Source organism: Drosophila virilis, chromosome 5 (assembly GCF_030788295.1).
Source record: "Drosophila virilis strain 15010-1051.87 chromosome 5, Dvir_AGI_RSII-ME, whole genome shotgun sequence".
Lineage (NCBI taxonomy): Eukaryota > Metazoa > Arthropoda > Insecta > Diptera > Drosophilidae > Drosophila > Drosophila virilis.
The window spans coordinates 18,374,332-18,396,939 of NC_091547.1; the positions used below are offsets into that span (position 1 = coordinate 18,374,332).

The 22,608-nt window shown below is 40.0% G+C and overlaps 2 protein-coding genes across 36 annotated transcripts in view; one reads left to right on the forward strand and one right to left on the reverse strand.

Annotated features, from left to right (window-relative positions):
• The window catches only part of mbl (muscleblind), a 212,549-nt gene that overhangs the window by 45,546 nt on the left and 144,395 nt on the right, over positions 1–22,608 (reverse strand). For 2 of the 33 annotated variants that reach the window (XM_070210437.1, XM_070210440.1), the window contains one exon: positions 15,331–15,381. The exons of 29 other annotated variants lie outside the window; for them this stretch is intronic. In XM_070210437.1, the coding sequence (XP_070066538.1) occupies positions 15,346–15,381 (36 nt within the window). In that variant the 3' untranslated portion in view covers positions 15,331–15,345. Of the gene's footprint in view, positions 1–2,828; positions 2,865–15,330; positions 15,382–16,085; positions 16,388–22,608 lie in introns of those variants that run through there. 2 more of the 33 variants (XM_070210424.1, XM_070210441.1) reach the window with 2 other exon arrangements.
• On the forward strand, positions 4,830–5,938 carry LOC6625825 (suppressor-of-stellate-like protein). 3 transcript variants are annotated; one of them, XM_015173949.3, is made up of 3 exons: positions 4,830–4,977; positions 5,031–5,585; positions 5,637–5,937. In XM_015173949.3, the coding sequence occupies exons 2-3, from the start codon at positions 5,041–5,043 to the stop codon at positions 5,809–5,811; spliced, it is 720 nt and encodes a 239-aa protein (XP_015029435.1). In that variant the 5' UTR covers positions 4,830–4,977; positions 5,031–5,040; the 3' UTR covers positions 5,812–5,937. The 3 variants fall into 3 exon arrangements, with proteins under 3 accessions (XP_015029435.1, XP_002049513.2, XP_070066543.1); XM_002049477.4 differs by having other exon boundaries at positions 4,832–4,977; positions 5,034–5,585; positions 5,637–5,938; XM_070210442.1 differs by having other exon boundaries at positions 4,868–4,963; positions 5,637–5,938.

Consider the following 22,608-nt stretch of genomic DNA (forward strand, 5'->3'; position numbering starts at 1 on the left):
AAGCGCATATGACAATAGAGCTAGAGCCGGAGCCAGGAGACGACAGACAGAAGCTGGCGAGCCAGGACATCGAAAGGATTCAATCAATGCCCAAACAAAAAGACAAACTCACCCAAACAGACAGACTGACAGACAGAGAGAGAGAGAGAGAGAGAGAGAGAGAGAGAGACCCAGCAGCTAGCCCCCAGACAAGATCATCCAACAAAACAAGGCACATAAATAATTCAATTGTCAACACGCTGAACGATGCAACATGCGATAATATGAGATGCAGCATGTCCAACACATGCCAACCCACCCACCTGGACCCACAGCCTCAATCTCATATATATAACTGGCATATACTGCTGCTTAGCAGCCGGTCGCAGGACGAGGCGCAAAACTTTTTGCTAACAACACAAAACTTTATTGGGCGGGTCGCCGGAACTACGTGCATAATACAAAAGTAACAACTTTATCGATTTGCACGAAATGAGGCTCGTTATTAGTTAGCAGCTGCTGAGCAGGACACTCAGGACACTCGGCACACACAGCAGCACACAGTAGTCAGCCGAGCACAACACATGGTGGCAGCAGCTGGCAAAAGGATTGATGAATGCCTCGTAACGACTTGAGGCAAACGCATTTCTCAGACAGGCAAATTACCTAATGGTTGAACTTTGAGAGTCTTTAGTCCTTAGTCTTTAAAGACTGGGATCTGATTTAAAAAGCGGTCAATTCTGTTATCAATATTTGTATATTGTTTGAAAAATTCGAAAACAATTATTGAAAATTTCTTCTGAAAAAGAGGATTATATGTATTACAATAACTTTTCGAAAATTTGTAGACTTCTATTCTTTTTCTTTTGGATAGTAACATAATCGGAATAAAACTCCCGAAATTCCAATCGGATTATTTCCGATTATACATATTATATATTTTGTTTAAGCATAGACAACATTTATTTGTAAAAATGATATATGCCTATTTCCCAAACTCAATCTGTATTTCATGATTTAATAAATCAATCCCATACTTATATATAATATTACACTTATGTAAGGCAGTACTTTTTAAAATCGATTGGTTAAAATTAAGTCAACTTTTATATATAAAAACTTGACTTTTAATCTATATCTGCGGATTTTATAAATCAAGCCCAGAAATATATAAAGGCGTGTCAAGTTTTACAGTTGCCAAGTTCTCAAATAGAACTGAAGGACAAAAAACTAAAATCCTTAGAACTTGAATAGTTTCACATCCGGAATTTGCTCTCAATCTTTCTACTCAATTAAAGTCATTTGCTTTATACTTGGTGCTCACACATCGCACAAAGTGTTCTACCCACTGACTAATCCCAATAGCTAAGGGCAGTCTAGCACCACCAGCACCACCACCTCTGACTCCCGCCCCCTCTGGCTGAGCTGCCTATGGTTTCCTGCTGTTCACTTGTCTCACATTTCTCGAGCATTTTTTATTGGCTTTCTTACACGCCACTTTGCCTTATTTTTTTATGGCTTGCCACAGCAAAAACCTTAAATCCCGCTGCCACACCCCTTTTTGGCAGGCATCGAAGCAGTTTTTTATGATTTGTTTCGCTTGGTTTTGTTCCCCACTCCACCCACCTCCCCGCCTTGCTTTCGATTTTAAAGGCTTGTCCATGTGTGTGTGTGTGACTTGGCTCTTAAGCCACCCGTGCCACACCCACTGGCACAGCCCCCGCCCAAAGCCATCCGACAAGTCAACGCTTGGGCCATTTTTTATTGTTAGAAAATTGTTTTCTCTGCAGAAGGAAAGGCAACAAAAAAGAATTGATTTCTTGTCTTTATGGCATTGTCCTTTTGCCAGCCGTTGCTGTTGGCAAATTTAATATGTTATCCTTTGCAGTGCGTATGGCTGCTATTTGTTTGAAAAATATTGAATTTTTGCTAAAGGATACAGGATAACATCTTTGCCGTGTTGCCGCAAAATGAAGCAACTGCCAGAGCGGCAGCCAGTGGAAAATTGTCCAGCATTTGCAGCGACTTAACCTGAAGGTCCTACCCCAGCTCGTCCTGCGGCCCGTTTTGCAGATCTTTTGTGGTTAACTTATATCAGCTTCGCTTTTATTGTCTGTTTCTGTTTCTCTTTCTGTTTGTCTTATCGTTTTTGTTGTTGTTGTAACTGTTATATTGGCAAACATGTGTTATGTGTTTATATATATTTCAGTCGCCCGTGTTGCTGTTTTTGTTACAATTTTTCATTGCTTTCTCTCGGCAGACACACACAGGCACACAGACGGTCCTCATCGCACACAGATACACAATTTATTTTGACCAAATTGAATTGCATTTAATTTGCTGCATTGCTTTTGCCCAACAAATTGAAAATAAATAATAATTCAATTTGTTTGACAGCTCCCCACACATGGCAGAATTATGTAATCGCATCTATATTTTTGCTGAATGGCCATTTCTAATATCCTGGCTAAAAAGGAAATCCGAATCCGTGGAGTTTACCTATTGCCATTTGGGCAAACAATTGCATATTGATCAGAAATTAACTACATATTAATCATACAATAGGCCTTGCGAACCAGCAGCGATAACGCTCTTCTATCGCACTTAAATCTTCCCAAATTGGATATAGCATTGATTATTATTGCCATATACTGTTAAATAGATTTAAGCTACTGTGGTCTAATGTGCAGGGTATTGCAGGGTATATAGTTAATTAAGCTCGTCTAGCAACTATCGGATAACCAATCGATTATGGGCTTGGCATAAATTTTAAGGTGTGCCAAATTGCATAGAAAGTTAATTTTAAATAAATGCCTGTAATTAGTTGTTGTTGTCCCATTAAGATCATCAGCAATAATATTAAATTACACATCTCGGGCGCTTACCTGCAAGTCAAAAGGAAAAGTTCAAAGTTAATATCAAATGAATAATATCTTAATGCAGCAAAGGTAATTTTACAATTATATAATAATCAACAACAAATGAATAATATCTTAATGCAGCTTGGGCTATTTTACAATCACGATAAGGTAATTAATTGTAATTGAACTCTGGTAAATACTACGCATCTTTTGATTACCTTTATTAAGAATAACCTTTGTGTATTTAATTAAATGACCAAAACCGAACAATTCAAGGAATTCTCTCCTTTTTTTAACACAAAGTAACACAACAATAACAACAAAAACGATTTATACGCAATATATAGATTTAATTAAATCAATCAAGGCAAGGTTTCGTATGTTGATATTAATCGTTGAGATGACAATTGTTGGGCAAAAGCTTTTTTGAAAATTTAAGCCAACAATTGCTAAAATTTTTTCCTGTATTTATTTTTGCAGTATTCATTTAAATATTCGTAAACTCTCTCTCAAAACTAACAAATAAAAACCACCATCTCATTTTTGAATTTTTTCTTGTGCCCAGCAAACTCATAATAAAAGCATTAGCGCCAATTTTTACATTTTTATTTTTATTTTTTGTTTAACTGAAAGTTCCACAATGCACATTTTAGTTGGTTGCGCAAAAGGGGGGATGGATCGGTCAGGCGGGGGCTCGTGGCAGGGCCAAAGCACTCATGTGAAAGCCCAAAGGGCAACACTGCAACAAACAGCGGCAAATGATGAGCGACAAAAGAGTACAAAATATACCAAAAGAAACTGTGTTAAGATGTGAACGACTATCTGATACCCTGTCAGGAGTGGAGAAAAAGAGTAAGAGATATACTAATTCCAATGCCAAACAAATTTCCCAAATTAACTAAAGCTGTGCTAATACATTTTTAAGATGTCCATTTTAAGTCATTCTTGGCAACAGGGTATGAGAAGCAAGCGCGTTTAGAATTTGCACTCTTATGCAGACAAAAGGACACACTCGCATGGAAACAAAAATTCTAGCCAAAATAAAGGCAACACTTTAAAATATAGAAAGAGTATCACACACACACATGTGCGACACACACACACACAGACAATACGAGGCAAAGCCGGCAGAAATACATAAAAAATAATATCATGAATGCAATGACTTTTAATGTACAGTTATTGCGCAGCTGTCTGATGTGTGCTGCGAGTGTGTGTGGCCATAACAATATATGTGTACAGTACAGCGAGTATATTTTTAATATTGCATACTTTTTTGGCGTTGCTTACTTTACGCGCAGTGCACAGGACAGAAAAGAGTCAAGGAACAAAAACGTAGCATACTTTTGAGCGGCGAGCACATTGCATGCACGTACTTTTGCGTACTTTTCTGATTTTCTCCTTTTTTTATTGTTATTTATTTTTTATTTTTTGGTAAGCTTCATCACCACTTTACAACGGATGCGAGCGGGAGCTGGTGGCGCAGTACACCATCGTTTGGAACGACTGTTGCCCGTTGCACATACTAATAAGGCTAAGTGGCAATGACAAACACAACTGCACACGCACACACACACACGCACACAGAAACACACACATAATATACACATGGCTAGCTGAGACCCTCTATTTGGTTTTTTTTTTTTTTTTTGGCTCCCTCGAATGTCGCGTCCTTCGCATTCGCGCATTTCACGCTCGCCTCGTTTCGTTTCGCTTTGCGGCAAAATGTCAGTTCTCCAACTACCACTCGGTAAACAGAAATTTCATGACTGTTGATGACCTCATAAGCATGCGTGTTTATTTCCTTTGTTGTCGCGTGTGCAAGGCCCCGTTTTTCCTTCCCCCAATGCTACACAATTTTGACGATTTGATATTTTTTTTTTAAAAAACAACTTTTAAAATTTAACAACCTTTGAATATTATTTAAAAGCAGTTAAAGCTCTAAAATTTTAATGTTAGAATTGAATGAAAGCATGGAAAACAAGGCAGGCTATGAATTTTGGCAGCTAGCCTTGAGAAACACGTCTATAATATTTGTGAGCAACTTTCATTCCGACATTCAGCTGGACGAGATTCAGTCACACGCAGCTTTCTGAACAGCACATTGTGAATATAAACGACGAGTAGAGACCCAAAAGTAAGTGCGCTTATTTACCATTGATTTATTGATTTCGCAATTTATAATTGCAGCAGCTTACACATGTCCAAGCCCGATGGTTCCTGGATCAATTGGTTTGTCAACTTACAGGCGAACGAATTTCTGTGTCGCGTGCCCTACGAATATGCCCGGGACAAGTTCAACTTGACGGGCCTGGAGACGATGGTATCCAATTTTCAGGATACACTCGATGCCATACTCGACTCGGAGTTCAATACTGAATATGGCTTTGAGGACGGCGAAACGCACCCCGAAAAGGCCGAGCAGCTGTATGGACTAATACATGCACGCTATATACTAACCCGGCGGGGCATCGCGGACATGTGCATCAAGTATCAGCGCGGCGACTTTGGCATCTGTCCGCGTATCTATTGTAATGGACAGGTGGTGCTGCCATTGGGTCTGACCGATCGCATTGGCGAGTCGCACGTCAAGGTCTATTGTCCGCGCTGCCAAGACATTTATCAGCCGAACGCGCGTTGTGCTCTACTCGATGGCGCAATGTTCGGCTGCAGCTTTCCGCACATGTTTTTCATGCAGCTGCCGCATCTGTTGCCAGAGCCGCCGAGCGAGAAGTACACGCCACGGTCAGTATAGCCCAAATCTTCATAACTCTTACAATATACACTTTCCTTCAGTATATATGGCTTTAAGCTGCACAAGCTGGCCTTGATGCCGCCATCGGCGGAACTGCCAGCCGGAAGCGACTATCCCACTGCGAGCTCCCCCAAAAAGGAGCTGACGTCGGAAAAAGCCAAGCCTTTGGACTCTAACCGCTTAACCAAGCGACGTTACAATTTTTCACTTGATTAGTTACATATTATATTCAAAATTTTAGCTTATTAATAGTAAATGGCATTTTGTTGCAGTGTATTGATTTGCTAGCGCAAAGAAATACAATGCAGTTTAAGAAGTTCGCTGGCAACATCTAACAGTTGCCCAAAAAACGACTGCTTTTGAGTTCATTTATGAAAGGATTCTTTTCAGTGGAATGTCACTTCAAGAGAACTAACATACATATCAGAATGTGGTTTGAATGGAAGAGAGGAAGCTAAGTCAGAAGTGATTTTATTAATAAAAAACTTCAAATTCAGCGCTAATGGATCAAAATTAGTTCTAGAATTTTTAATAAATATATTATAGATAGAAACAAACGAACTTAGTAAGCTATCAACGAAATCATAAAATTGGTTCTATTCAAATGGTTTAAATTAACTCAAAGTTCACAGCTCAGACCACAGCCTTGCTTCATTTTTATTATTATTTTGTCCTTTTCTTCCTGTTGGCTTACAAGTTCGAACAGTTTAGCAACTTCCATCAATGTCAAAGTGATTGTAAGTTGGCGTTGTCATTCCTGCTGCTATTTATAGGCAGCTGTCAAACTGCAAATTGATGCCTGGCATTCGCAACTATCCCATATATGTGCCTAGAGCCCCGTAATGCTTCAGTTTGCAACACAAAGTATTATTTTCCTTTCGTTTTTTGTGCTTTTTATAATTTTTCTTGGCCAAAAAGAGATGCGCGTAGTTTGAGTTGCTGCTTGTCAAGCCATAAAATGTTATCACAAAAAGTATTTTCCAAGTCAGTGCACACACAAAAGTAGCAGACAGTTCGGGAGAAGGATAGAGGGAGAGAGAGAGGGAGAGGGACACACAAAGCGCAGTGCGGAAGGGCGCTGGCAGCCGAGCTTCAAAGCAAAAAGTTGTTCGAGCCTTTCCATGCATACACATACACACACATGTGAAAGTTACAAATAGAGTTGCCATAAAATTTCATATGCTTATCACGTGCGTTTTGGCAACACACACACACGCTGTCTCTTGCGCTCGCCGCCAACAGATGGCGCCATGTCAGAAAAAAAGTTAAGTAAAGCATTTTTGTTGTTTTTTTACAGAATCTACGCGGCGAACAATGCTAAAAACTTGGCGCTCAAAAGCTGTGCATGGCTTGTTTTTATTAGTGGTAGTGTTGTTGTTGTTGTTGTTGTAGCCGCGGTTCTTGTCAGCATTTTCGCACGACACACGCATACACACACACACACACCTATACACGCATTCATGACATCCGTTATGCGCCGCGAGAGTGCACAAAAATATTGCGATTATTCGAAGTTGTTTATATGCCGTTGTTGTGGCTGTTGTTGTAGTTGTTGTTATTGGTCGATATGTGTCCATTTTATTGTCATATTTATCAACAATCAAAGGAAACACCAAAAACGAAAAAATTCAAATTGTTGTCTTCTTTTTGACTGTCTGTCGCTGGCATTGACGCATTTTTGCTCCATGCCACGGGAAAAACCGAACTATACAAATTTTTTCGCGAAAACAAAAGAAAATTCTAACAACAACAGATATGTCAAAATGCCTAGCGCGCATTTGAAATTGGCGTTATTTCTTTTTTGTTTGTTGTGTAGAAATTTGCTGCTGTTGTTGTTGTTGTTGTTGTTGTTGTTGTATCTGCAGTGACAACGCGAATGCATTCAGCAAATGGAAAATGTGTGTGCCATGCATTGTTGTGGGTCTAGAGTTGACATATTGCACAGATACGATAAGAGAGACAGTCTGTTGTGAAAGTGGCTCGAAGCCGAACCGAGACAAAAACAAAACAAACAACTTGTGCAGCTTATCCAATGTGAGCACCAAAACTATTCACTTTCTCTGCCAGGCGGAAAGCACAGTGAAATTGGTTTAAGGCTATTGGAATACTCAACCGAAAATGTGTGAAAAACTTGAGTTCGACTTTAATTTTGACAAAGTAACTTGCATAAGGGAAGTGACTTTTGTTCCCAATATGTTTAAAATAATGCCCGGCTCTTCTTTTAAATGCTCTTTATATCAGTAGCTAAGTCTGCAATGTAAATAATACAAAAAAATCACTTCAATCTAGCATTTTACCTTCCCATGAAGCCCTCTTGCAAAGCCTATCAGAACAAACTTAGTTCTAAATACCGAAACTGAAAACGATAAATTTCAAACTAAATCTTTGTTTAGAAGCTCATAAAAATTCATAAAAAACACAGTAAAAAACTAATAAAAAGGTGGAGCAAAACTCAATTAAAATGGCTAAAAATAACATCAAATATAAAAGAAACAAAAACTTTGCGCCTGCAACATTTTGCATTTGGCTGATAAGCCACAAAGTCGAGTGCGAGCAAAAAAATGCAGACAAATTAACGCGCAAATTTTGGCATTGGCAGCGGCATAGAAATGCTGTGGCCAAAAAGAAAGAAGAAAACTACAGAAAAACTGCGACTAAACAAATACGGACAGACAGTCGGACGGACAATAACACAGGGGCCACAGCTGGCGCATTGCAATATGAAAATGTGGCATACTTTTGGGCGCTGCATACAAAACTTTTGTTTTGGCCCGAGTAGGCGGCGCTGGAGAATTGGGGGCGCTGATTGGGCCAAAAGTTAAGCATTTGTGTTTAGCACATATGACCCAGAAAAAATCAAATCCGGGGCGCCATCTGTATATTGCCATTTCGCCGAGCTTATTATGAACAGATTTCGTTTGGCAAGCGTTAAATGTTGGTCCATAAACTTTGCTGTGGATTGGCACAGAAACACAATTAAATTAGTAGCGAGCATGGGTTGAAATGGATTCACTTCTCGCGTGTAAAGCCCATGCTACATATTTGCACATCTATAAGAAATGGCTACAATTTAATGGCAACAGCTATTCGAACAATTTATGCAGGCAAAACATGAAAATTTGAATTTCATGTAAATTTTATGCAACGCATTTCCTTCCTTTTTTTATATGCAACCACAAAAAGCAGTTATAAAGAAGAAAAAAAAAGAAAAAGTTGTTGGTAAGTAGCAGCCCAGCGGGCCGGGCAAACTGCCCAACCAGGTGCTATACAGAGAGGGAGAGAGCCGAGCAAAGATCTTAACGGCCGCCAGCTGTGGACCCGAGACTACGAGACTGACCCCTTAATCTGCATAATTTGCACAGACAGCAGGCGAAAAAGGGAGGCAAAGTCCAGTTCAGCAACACATTGGCATTATAAATAGTCCAAGATATTTATTTGTAATGAGACTCGAGCCTAGGGAGGAAGTTGCTACGGTACGGCTTTTAGCTATTGCCTGGTCATTGGCTGCCCGGAAGGGTAGTTAAGAAACTGAAACCGAAACCGAGGCTGTAGCTGATGCTGATGCTGATGCTGAATCTGAAGCTGAAGCTGTTGGGACTTTTGTTCGATTAGAACTGTGCTTGCGCAACATCTGTTGAGGGTCGACTTTTTGGCGCAAAGTTCAGCCTAATGATGTCGACCACTGAGTTATGCTAATGATAGACCTACAAACTTGATTAAAAACTAAGAACTTACTCATTCAACTTGACGTGCTCGACCGTTGATTATGCGGCCCCACAACTGACAGTTAATATGGGCTATTTTCGTTTTGGGGTTCATTCAACCAACAGCTGCTGGCCTTATGTACCTCTCGTACGCCACAAATGACATTTTATTATTTAATCAATTTGTTGGACTGGCCCACCATTAACTATTTCCACTTAATTGAATTTATGATTCAAGTGTCGACAATTTATTATTGAATGACCAAATAGTTTGACAAATGATTGCAGGCCAAAACAATTTAGGGGCGCCATAAATAGATTAATGCTTGGGGGCTGGTCAAATAGAGTTGAAAAATATATGACTTTTACTTTGATTTTTTTCCTTGTCATGAATAATATGAAAAGGTTTCTAGAACATTTCGTCTTTAATTTTTCTTTTACTATGAACTAAATATTTTCAGTAACAATATGCAAAATCTATCTAGGAAAGCTGGAAATCTTTTCACTAGAATAAATTAATTTTGGTATGCAGAAGGCAAAGGTAACCAGAATAGCCAATTACGAAGCAAGTAAATATTTTCAAATTAGAAGTCTTAAAACATATAGAAAGTAAGAAAGTTTCAGTATTGTTCTCTTGTTCCTAGATTACTTTCCACATAACCAAATGGAATGCAAGTAAATCTTTAGATCCTGAAAGATTTTTCTGCAGATAAATAGTACAGCAATCTAAATTATCGATGAGCCCAACAGTTTATCGATACGAACGATATAAATAATTGTCGGGCTATTCTTTTAAAATAGCTGATAGTCAATCGTATCGTCCATTATTATCCATTATTCATTAAGACATCTTCTAGAAATTTCTGAAAGTAGCTTCTATTTTTGTGCTGTCCACTGTCCATAAACCAAGTACACAACCATTAAGGTTTAGTGTAGCAATCCCAGCGCCATTTGATGTCGCTTTGCTTGGCTTTAGTCGGTCATGTGCAAGTGAAATGAATTCCTCATGAGCAGCTCAGCTGTTATTGTCGCTGCTTTGGGTGTCCCCAATCCAAATTTGTCCCCCCGCCCCAACACACACACAGCATTTGGCACAAATTTCTCTATATATATGCCCATAAATATATGGAATGGCGAAATTATATCGATTGACCCGTGCCTATTTGATGGGCTGTGGTGCAGGGGGCACTGCCACCAGGTGGACATTCTGTCCAAGCATTAGCAGCACCTTTCGCCCCGTGCTCGTCCCGCTATGCCAGTGTCTTTCGTTGTGGCTGTCACTGACAGGCCACCCAAAGTTTGATTGGCATTGGAAGCAGCGGGTGTTCGATTTTATTGTCGCAATGAAACATTGCAATGTGTATGCCAGAGGGCCCTGCTAATAAGGACTAGGCCTGATTGTGCCATAGTCACATAGGGTTTTTCCTTTGCTATTTTTTTCTTTTTTGTTTTGTTTTGTGCTCAGCATTTGGCAGCTAAACTTGACAGGTGTTTGCTGCAGGGCGTGACTCGGCGCAGGACTTCCGTTTGCCAATTTTAAGTGCTTTAAAATACAGTCGACTGCTTAATTATGCAGGGCACCAAGCACAAGGCTCAAACCCTGCCGTCGCTTGCCCAATGTCCGAATTCTGGCAGGAAGCAATTACGTGGGCGGTGGCCTGAAAAGGGTCTGAAATCGGATAGTGGTTGAATGTGTGGGGAGTTTAGCGACGGATTCTGAGCACTCTGGAGGGGTGCGAGTGACTCATGCAATTTACACACCCAAAAACATTTTACCGGGTGTTGATGACGTCAGCTTAGCGCCTTCGACTAGCTGAGGTCGAACGTGTGGGCTTGGGCTTACGCTTGGGGTTTGAGTATTGGCTAAGAGCTAAGCACAAATCAAAGTCAAGCAAGTTTGCATTGGAGAAGGTAGTTCCAACTGGAGTCATCATATGATATTCAAGACAACTGCAAAGCCTGTGAGAGCGAGTGAGAGAGAAGAAGAGCGAGAGACAGGGTAGCAGTCAACTGGGGGTTGCTCAAGAGTAATTTAAAGGAGTGTGTACAAGGGCCTAAGCCCACAGCTTGAGTGATGTGTTGAGCCAAAGAGCACTGAGAGTTGAGCCAAAACTAAAGGGTGCCGAAGAGCCCAAATGAAGAGCTTGCCTTTGCGATAAGGGTAGAACGAGACTATTGCAGAGCTGTTGAAGTGATCCAATTAGCAGGATACACAATCCCATTAGAATATAAAGGCAAAATCGATCTTAACTGTTAACTCACAGCTTTCTAATTACAAAGTGTCAATGGGCCACAAACGGCTGAAACTTTCGCGGCAATTACATTACTTGAGCACATCCAGAGGAAACGGAGTTGGTAAATTGTCTAGTTTGCCAAGCCGCGACTTGTCTCACATTCTACTTTAATTAAAAAGAATAAACTTTGAAAGAGTTTTGTATTGTTTGGCAACGGCAACAACAACAGCAACAATTGAAAGAACAACTGAGCTGCGTTGTTGACAGCAATTTGACAGGCAGCGCGAGCAAATACAATAACAACGACAACATTTACCCAGCCAAATACCATAATATAGAAGCAGCTCACCGAATATTAAATGCCCTTGTGAAGACACAGAAATGTTTCTTTACTTTATAATATAGTGCTATCATCTGGCCAATTCCGACATATTTATCTTTCGTGCCGATAGCGTAGATAGACTTAGACCAGACGAACAGGACCTTTTTGATTCAGCTTTTGGTTCTAATGAAGAATATATATGTTTAAGGGCATGACTGGTTCTGTGTTACAAATTTTATCACAATATTGTGTTACCCTCTTTAAGGGAGCGAAGAAATTCCGCAGCACCACCCATACCACCCACTGTCAACTCAAGGGTTGCAACACTCAGCTGAAAAAAGCACAAAGAGAGCAGTTAAGAATTTAAGTGAGAATGTTAAACAAATTTGTTGATTGTTTACGCCAAGTATAAAAAAAAAGAAGCATAAAAAACGAAATGACACCTTAACCTTTCACCGGATTGGGCGCCCATTGTGCGCGACTACAACAAAAGCTGAGAAGGGTTCCCGATATGGGACACCGAAAGAAAAAAGATAAACCGGTACCAGATCGAGTGCAGAGTGCGGCGAAGTGCGCCGGAGATTTATGAGCGTGCGCCCGGCTCGATGTCTTATTATATATCATTTTTTTTGTGGCCGCTGCTGCTGCTTCTTCATATTTTTTGTCTTCTTAGCATGCTAATTGCGTGCGGCGTCTGCTTACGGGACATGTTACCCGCCGCCGGCACAGCCGATTTGGCCGATCCGTTGAAACGAAAACCCAGAACTCGTGTTACGTGTGGAACGTGCCGCATATTTCAGGTTTGCCTTTCACTCGGTTTGCTCATTGAATTTCTGCGCATTTGGGACACTTTTTATTGTTGTTGTTCATTTGCTGCGTGGCCCATCTCGAGGCATTCTTTGCATTCATGCGGGTAATTTATGTAAATTTATTGCGCCTTTATCTGGGACGGAGACTCTGCTGCTGCTCTTTGAGGCGTTTCATTGGCGCGTGTTCACTGTCACAATATTATTTTCTGGCGGCCTATTGCGCGCGGCTTAATCAATTAATAATGAGTTTGTGAATGACTGCAGATGCCGTTGAGTGTATGTATCGCAATGAGGCGTTATGAATATGGTATCGATACTGTGGAGAGCATTCTCACATTCGATTTATTGGGGTGAGAATAATAAAGTGAAGAGCTTGTGAAAGGATATGGATCCAGATTTTATGAATGAATCATTGAGGAGAGAGTAGGAATGGATGATAATAGTTAACTATAAGGTCGGCTTTCAGTGAGAGAAACTTGGAATCTGGCTTAATTAAGGTCTAAGAGGCGAGCACTTTAGTTTCAATCAAACGATTTTCTATAAAATCACTTTTATAGTAGGGCATAGGATAGGTATTTAAAGAAAATAGCAGCTCCTTAAGGCTTGATTTAAACTTCACTCGTGCTATAATTTCTGTTTTGTACAGCAAGTTTTTAAACTAATAATTGATTTATTTTAGAAGATTTGATAGATGATTTAATGTTTTTGAGCTTGGTATATTTCAATCAATTACAAAAGTAATTGCAACTCTCCATTTGGCACACTCTCAAATTAGACACAGCTCATCTTCAATCTTATCCAAACTTTTATTTTTATTCAGCCATTCGCCGCTGCACATTTCAAGCTATGCTTACATTTATTGATCGCTTCACCAAATGCTCCCAGAATTTGTACAACATGCATATCATAAAGATATTGTGCTAACCCCACAACAGAGAGAAACCTAACCCTGCTTTGCTGTGCACCCCATTTTATTTATTAATATGCCCCCTTTTGGTGTTTCAGCATTTCACCATTTGCTTTTATTGTTTTATTTGGAGACATTTGGAGAAAGACACCCTCGAACAGGACCGATACCATACCATAATAATAAAAGGCCCCGAACAAACTCAATTACATAATAAAAATTTATGAACGCAGCAAAAAGGACATTAAAATTTTGCGCTATTCCTAGGCGCAGCAATATCCTGCAAACTGTTTGTCTGTCCACTTGGAATGTCGGACAGTTCGCCTTCGTTTTCCTATTGATTTTGCCACTACCATTCTCTAATCCACATTGATGAACATGGTCAGTACATCAAGTTAAATCCAAAATCATTAATACATATGAGGCGAAGCTTGGGCTTGGGACTGTGACTGTGACTGTGGCTGTGACTGCAAACGTCGACCCTCATTTATACGTATATTTCATGTAATTCATCTCAATAAAATGCGCAAAGATCCACATAGCACAACAAATCCGACTCCAACTATAAAATATATGTAGGTCCAGTGCCAGTAGCAGTTCCACATCCGAAGCACTGCATAAACAACTACCAAAAGATAGAAATCAACAGCAAAAACAACAAGAAGGACAAAGTGGAGGGCAGATTTGTGACCGTTTGGGCGCGTGTCCCATTCGGGAATGGGTTGCCCTTTGACATCAAATAAGGTTTAGGGCACATAAAAAAAAGGAACAAACACACGCACAAGATCTATACAAACGGTTTGGGGTTGCATGGGCTCAATTTATGCAAACACAAGAGTGCGATGGGTGCTGTGTTTGTGTTTGTGTGTGTGTGGATAGAGTAAAGTATAGATAATTATTGGACTTTTACTGAGTAGCTACTTCTAATAGTCCGACTTGCTGACCGATTTGACCAAATCTCAACGCCAGCTGCTAATTGTGAAACGTGTGAACGACTTTCGCTTGACCTTCAAAACCCAACCCTAAGCAGAGAATAAAATAATAATAATAAAAAGCTGAACTTGTTATCAACGCAAAATCAAACGGAAAACACACACAAATTTCGTGAATCCATAAAGATGAAATTCTAAACAAGTTTTTCATGAAATTTTTCGGTTTCTAATGCTGCTTGGCCCTGGGAAAGACAGCGCAACCCTTGAGTTCCTTAACTGAAACCCAACAGAAAGATGCTAAGCATCCTAAGCACTCGCACAACAATATATTTATAAGCACATTATAATGCATTGTTGTTGCTGCCAGTGGCCAGTGGCCTCCTGTCCGAGCGTCCTTTGTCACATGCAGAGCTCAGCAAATTAATGAATTCATGTATTGTCCAGACTCCAGACTCCTTCAGTGGAGTTGAGCCCGAGTCGAGCTGTGTTTAGTTTTCCCCCCGCCCTACAATTTCGGATAACTATTTGGCAACCCTTTCGGCTGCTGCATATGCACATACATAAATTAATTTTCTTGTTCGCTGAGCTTGATTTTCTTCAAGGGTTCGCTTCGGTTCGTTTTGTGTTCGTTAATGATGATCAGCATAAATAAACCCTGAAGAACTTGTGGGCAGTCTGAGATGATTTGTTTTCTCGGAATTTTTATGTGAAATTCCGATTTGAAAATATTTATAGTGCGAACGTTGTCAACATTTTGTATGGGGTGTGAGAATTTCAAGGTAATTGAAAGTTTGAGGCATCTCTTAAATGCTGATTAAATTACTTACAAGCGCCTGAGTTTTCTAGAGCGTGTGGATGGTGTGAAAATAGTAATTTACCTGCAAAGAGAAAGAAATGTGGAAATGGTTAGTTGTTGGAATGTAATGAATACTATAATAAAAGTGAGCGGCAACTGCAACAAACAACACATCACATGATAATAAATAGATAATATTGTATAGAAAATATGTGTTATTTTCAGCTGCATACTGGATAGAATATTTCAGGAAATGTCCAACTCATAATGCTAAATTTTTATGGTTAAATACATATAAGATGTGGATATGTGCTGTGATTAACTCGGCAAAAACCAGTGATTGGCTTATAGTATTTTCCCTCATTCGATTCGCAACAGAGCAAACTGTTTAATGACATCCAATTTCGTAGTGATTTAATGGAGCGATGGACGTTAATTGTTATGCACACAAGAAACTATTAAGCGGCGCATATAAAGGCACATTTGGGGTGAGTTCTAGCGCTCGTGTGTTATAGCTCGTTGATGCTGCATCCAGCACGTTTGGTAAATAGTTTACAAATGTATATTGTCTGTGTATTTGTTGCTCACCCTTTGCACACACACACACACGCACAGACAATTCGACTTGAGTGGTCGACACACTTTAAATTAAGTCAAATGCCCAACAATACAATGGCAGCGCCTAAAAGTAGGCAAACAATAGCAAATGCCAGCAGAAGGCACTTAGTCACAGACGCACAGACACACACACACACAAACCCGCACACGCACACTGTTAAGACACACCTCAATGGACCATTAAATTTAGCTGGCCATGGAACGACATCCGCCAGATACAAGATACATTTCGGACTCGCGTTCACTTCAAGGCCATTAAACGCGCGCACAAATAAACAGGCAAATAGCGAAATAACAAAATAGCAAAATGGGTGGCTTTCAGCTGGTTCAGCTGAGGCGACAGCTTGGCCAATTTTTAGCACTTTTAGCAGCCAAATCCAAGCAAACCGCAGAAAGTCACGTATCCAACGACTCGTGCAACAAGATGAGATGTCAGATGAGATGCCGTGCGATGCGATGCGATGCGATGCGAGGTGGCGGCCTTAACAAGTCAACAAAATGCTCAAGTGCTTCAATATATGAAAACGAAGCGCGTGTATGTAGAGTAGTGTATTGTAGCACAGCCTAGCTGGCTGGCCCTTACCCCCTTTCCAACACTGGATGGGGTCTTAAGTGAAACCCTTAAAGTGCCCGGCAACGTTGGCAACGACGCCGCTTTAAGTGCTCAATGCGGGCACGTCGAGGGTAACTGCACTTGCACTAAGCGAAAAACTTATAACCAAAAGCAAACCAAATTAATTGGACAAAAAAAATTAGTTTCACTTTTTTTTTACTTAAAAAATTAATGATAGTAGTAGCCATTACTTCTTCGGTATTGACGCTAAAATATCAAAGAACATTAAACACGCTCAAACAAAGCATGATTATAAGCTAAACAAATATTTAGAGAATATTTAAAATCAAAGGAACAGATTTACAAGAGATTTATTTGCCTTAATACAAATCTAATTCGATTTATTTCAGTTGATTTGTGCGTGTTCATTTAATTAATTTCTCTCTGTGTACGCACTGTCTTTGGCCAACTTATGTCCCATATGGCACAGGGCACATCTCCACCGCACGCCCCCACTAGGCGAGCTTTAGACACAACGCTACAACAAGAGCTACAGCAACAACAGCAATGAAATCTTAATGCCTTAATGGGCCACACAATCTAATTTACTTTTGTTTGCTTTGCTCTGACTTGCCCTCTCGCTCCCTCTTGTCGCTCTGTCGATTGCGTTGTCTCTGTCTTGTATTGTTTCGCTGTCTTTACTATAAATGATTTTCTGTATTTTTTTTGCGCAGTCTTTTTATTGCTGATGTGTGTGTGTGTGTGTGTGTGTGTCTGTGCGTCTGTGTGAGTGATTCGTTTGCTTTTAATTGTTGTTGCTGTTACTGTTGCTGTGGGTTTTGGCCGTTGCTAATGCCGTTTGCTTTGCTTTGGGAAATGTATTGTTGTTGCTGCTACTGTTGTTGTTGTGCTAGTTGTTGGCTGTTGTGCTTCCTAATCCTATTAACAATGGCGGCAGCGTCGTCATCGCTTTTGCTTCGCCTAACCACGCATTGACGGCAACGGCAACGTCGACGTCTGTAAACGAGTATTTTTTCTTTAACCGTTATGCCATGCGACGCCATTTTTCATATGGTTTAGTTGATTTCTTGCTTGTTTTTATTGATTGTTACACGCGTTTTGCTGTTCTTGCTTTTGTTATTGTTGTCGTTTTTCAGTTCTCTTTAGCTTTTTGATATTTCATACTTTGGCTAATTGGTTTTAAAGTGCGTTGAACTCGGCTGAAGTAGTATAAAAGTATCAAGTGCAGATATTCAAACATAATTTAATTTGGGAATTTTATATTATTTAAATAAGGGTGATTTAATTAATGCAAGACGAATGTATTTCTTATCAAATGTCTGATTTTTTTAAAAAATAAATAATGGTCGCTCGAAGAGTGTAATTACAATATGATTGATATTATTGTATTCGAATAAAGTAATAATTTGTTGTGCTTTATAATAATTGGCATTGGACACGGGTAGTATAAAACTATTAAAGTCCCAATGAAGAGCAGCCTATAAAGAACATTTAATTATAAATTATGCATATTATGCTTTTTTAAGGCCAATCACTTTTAGTCCTCTGCTATCGCCAGCTTAACCTGTCATCAATACCAAGAGCCCTATGCATTAAGCGTTTATTGAGCTCTGCGCTAGGGCAAGAAATACTCCATTCTGCATATGCAATACGCAATGCCAATCCCAAATGTCTGTGACTTCCGCCTCGGGGAATTTGAGATCTGTTAGGCCAGCCGCCGTCTTCTATCATGTGCATTATACTAAAAATTTTCTACAACATTCTTGCGCAGCACAAAGACAGCTTAATCCCAGCTCACTATAAATCACACAGATGCACACGCGCACACACACAGACACACACAAGAACACGCATACAGGCACACAAACACACACACTAAAAGACATACAGACAGACTGTCAGAAGACATAGTAAGCTCCCAGGCGCATATCAAGTTGAGTTTAAATATTCTAACATTTTTTTCTCTCATTTTTAGTATTTTTTTGTAGCACTTTTTTGCTGTTTTGCAAAGCTGAAATTCCCTGAAGCTTAACAAGTTTAAGTTGGCTGCAGCTCAAAAAGCTTGCAAAATGCCTTTTTATCTAACATACACACGTACACACACACACACACACACACACACACACAGACATATATATATATATATATATAGTGCGACGCACTTTAGCAGCATGTAAAATAGTTTTAAATTACACACCGAGCCGAGACCAAGTAGCTAGAGAAATTCTAATTTAATTTAAATTTGGCATACCAGAGAGTGTCAGCAGGGTGTGAGGGGCCATGCAGTTCAGTCTCGCTTAAAGTGCACGAAACTGTCTCAAGTTGTTTGCCATTTATTTATATTTCATGCAAATTAACTGCAGCAATAAATTGGCAGCAACACTTGCCATGCCAAAAAAAATACAGAAAGAAAAGACTTGACAGACAGTGCAAAGGATTCAACAGCAGTAGCAGGATATGAAGGCATTTATAGAGCCGTGACAGTGGGTGTGAGAAAAGGACTACTCTGAAATTTAGCTGGCGGGAAAACCCCTTTTCTGGCGTCAGAGTTTTGACAGTCGCGACATTTTCGGCTTGTTTACCGCTTTTCAACTTTTAGCCCAGGCCAAACCGGGCTCAAGAGTTTTTACCTGCTGCTGCAGCTGCGTGGAAAATGCCAAAGCCAAAAGTGCTTGGGCTCCTTTCCTGTTACCTTTTGCTGCGCCCTGCTCTAACGGAACGTAGCCACATATCAAAAACTGCGACAGTTGCGTGTGTACCAAAAATCTCACTGAACTTTTTTACTTGTGCGCATATGTGTAGCGTGTGTGTGTGTGCGGTTGTGTGTGTGTGCGTGCTGTCAAAAGTTTGCTGTCTTAGAAGTAGCTGGCTTAACTAAATTAAAACTATGCCCAAAATTAATACCGCTCTGTGTGTGAGAAGAAATCGTTTAAATGACGAAAAAACGAACGCAAAAAGTTTCAGATAAAATTTATAAGATTAAAGCTGCGATATTTTCTCTCATTGGAAATGTTTAAAGTGAATGTCAAGTTTTTATCATAATGTTGCTTAATATTCAATACCTCATTCAAGCACACACATCCATTCGCCTGGCACACACGGTCAAACATTTTCCAATTCTAGTCCCAACAGCATGTAGAAATATTTTTCTCTGATCTGTTCACCCTCCAGAGCATAAAAAAGAAAACTTTAACCACCATATGCACTTTATGTATTTATCTCGTTTTTTTCCTTTCCTCAATTTTAATTTAGCTAATTGAAAAACGTAATATACCAGCCGGTTCAAAGCGAATTTGGTGGACACGTGGTGTTTGCGAAATGTTTTTATCCGCCTTTTCTACTTTTGGTTTTGTTTTTTGACTTTTTTTGATGTTGCGTTTAGTGCATTGCGTTGCTTAATACAAGTTGATGGCCTGCAGGGTCTGTCATTGCAATTTACTCTTTGATCCCTACATCGAGCAATGTTTGTCAGTTTGCAAAGTGCTTTGGACAGTTAGTTGTTCAATTTCTGACAATCGCGTCCTATTAGTTGATTATGAAAAATTATGCCTGCAAGGATTCTACAGGCCATCGCTATTCACTCACTTAATAAAAACAATAGTTTGCAACGTTGCGAAATTTATTAACACTGTAAGTTTGTTAAATAAAATCAGTCGTTTTTAAACTACCAAAAAATGAGCGGCAGAAATATCAGCAAAAGTATTCGAGTTAAATTAGCTTTCAATTCCACTTCGCAACACACACAATTTGCACATAAAATCAATTACTCAACACTCACAGGTCACCCTGCAGCAGCACTTTACAGCACACAAACTAGCTGCAGGCAAGTGTGTGTGTATGTGTGTGTGTGTCACTAAAACTAAATTAAATTAGAATAAAAAGGGGAGCAGAAAAAATAAAGAGTAGGAAACAGGCAAAGAGTAGCGCATAGAAATAGGTAAGCTAAACTACCTCTTAATGGAGAGACTGGCAACTAAATGAAATCCTTGACAGTCTGTGGAGCATTTAGTATTTATTTACCACCCCCTAAAATCCCCTCTTTGACTGTTCCGCTTTGACCTAAACTTGGCATTTTAGTTAATTACGAAAACCGTGCAAAGGGTTGCCCAAAAATTAAAAACAAAAATGTGAAAAAATACTTGCCGCAAATTGTTAGCCCAAAGGAAATTGAAAAACAAAAAAGAAAAAACTAAATGAAAGACAGGGTTGCATTTGGTTGATTGTGTCTCTGGCTAATGAAGATTGCAGTTGAATGACAGCTGTCACATAAGTAGCCACGCCCACACATGTGCGCCTTAAAGCCACCAGCTTAAAGGTAAATGGGGCCAATGCACATTTTGGCGTCTACTTTGGCTCTGGCTTTGACTGCGCGCTGATTACTTTGCCCTGACAGCAAGAGACGGGAGAAGCGCAGGGAGAAGCCCTGCACCACAGCTAATCATTGGCATATTGTTAACAGAAGCTGCCGCTGTCGCTGCCGCAGCTGCACTTTGTGAGTTTTATCCGCAACCACAAAGCCCCACTAATAACTTACATAACTCCGTCGACTCTCGGACTGGGATAAAAAAAAGCCCTCTAGTACTTGTATTAGTATTATAATGAGCGAGCGCCTGCAAGTATGCTTTGACTTTTTAATATAATGGCATGCTGGACACAGTCCTATGTGTCCTGTAAGCGCGCGCGTCCTTTGTCGCTGCTAATTAACTTGTTGCGTCGTTTAATTAGCCAAGCTACAGGACAAAGAAAAAAAAAACAAAATCCATAAAAAATAAACCTTCGCGCTTAACTGACTCGAGTTTTATTATTATTCTTCTTATTTTTTTTTTTTTGGTATCCACAGTTTTATCAATTTTTTATCTTGTGGCAGGACGGGGCATGTAAATTATGAAAACTATACAAATAGCACAAAGTTTTTCAATTAACCGCCAGTTAGTGAGTCACAGCCGCAACCCCTTCCAACTAGCTGTTCCCCACTTCCCACTTCGTCCGCCTTTTTAGCGCTGACGCTAATTGCACACGCACACACACACACAAACACAAACACAAATCGAACTAAAATATGAAAAAAGAAAACTATCGAACGGCTAAAAGCAAATGCAAATAAATTTAGCATAGATATTTATTACGGCTAAATGAATACAAAAAAAAAAAAATGAGACATAGAAAAAGTGCAATTTTCAATTTGCCCAGCGCTTGAACAACTGACACTTGGCACATAAATCGAAACAGATACAGATACGGACACAACTACAGATGCATTTACAGAAGCAGAAATTATGAGGCGAGGCCAGTGTAAAAATAAAACTCTGCTGAATTGCATAATTAAATTGCCCAAAAAGTGGATCACACGCCGTGGCAAGCAAATGACGTGGCATATGCCCCAACGTCAGTTTGCTCGGATCATTCACATACGCATTCATTCATTCATTCACACATTCATATTATATTCATATATGCCATACGGCAGTCGCAGTCGCAGTTGCTGTTGCAGTCAAGTAGTCGGAGTCAAGACGTCGCCTCTCGCTCCGGTCTTCGGGCTGGCACTTCTATAAATAATTGCAAGCGAATTTGTCAAGCATGTCAGTCAGGCGAATGGGAATGGGCACAAAGGGCGGGTAGGGCGGGCAGGGCGGCGCCGGCATTCAGACAGCAAGCAGGCAGGCAAGTGCGAGTATCTTGTAGATGCATGGCCCGGTTCCTGCTCCGCACTTGCTGCGACAAATTTGGGATGTCTTCGGCTTTGGCTGTGGCATGCAAAGTGCGGCAGCTTGAGTGCAAATGTTGCGCCATTATGCTCTATGATGAATGCAAGTATCCTATAGATACTTTACTCTATATATGCAGCTACAAAATGGATGTCGCACGGCATGGGCAAAAAGCAGAAGTCGAGCAGGCAAAGAGCTCAGAAGCAGCTTCGAGGTGGCAATTAGGTTGGAATTTTTCTCACTTTTTAAAAGTGTTTAATTTGAGTGTGGGGTTAGGTGTGTGCGTGCGTTGGGTTAAGGAAATGCAATTGGAATGGGTAATGCACATCTATACGCTATTGGTATATGGCTAAAAATATTAGTAAAACACTTTTACACACGAACAAAATATATACAACATTCTATGGAAAGC

What these genes read in the sequence shown, in the direction of transcription:
- LOC6625825 (XM_015173949.3), top strand. Translation starts at nt 5,041, where the DNA reads ATGTCCAAGCCCGATGGTTCCTGGATCAATTGGTTTGTCAACTTACAG. An exon ending in AGCGAGAAGTACACGCCACG is followed by an intron (nt 5,586 to 5,636) that starts GTCAGTATAGCC and finishes ACTTTCCTTCAG; the next exon opens with TATATATGGCTTTAAGCTGC.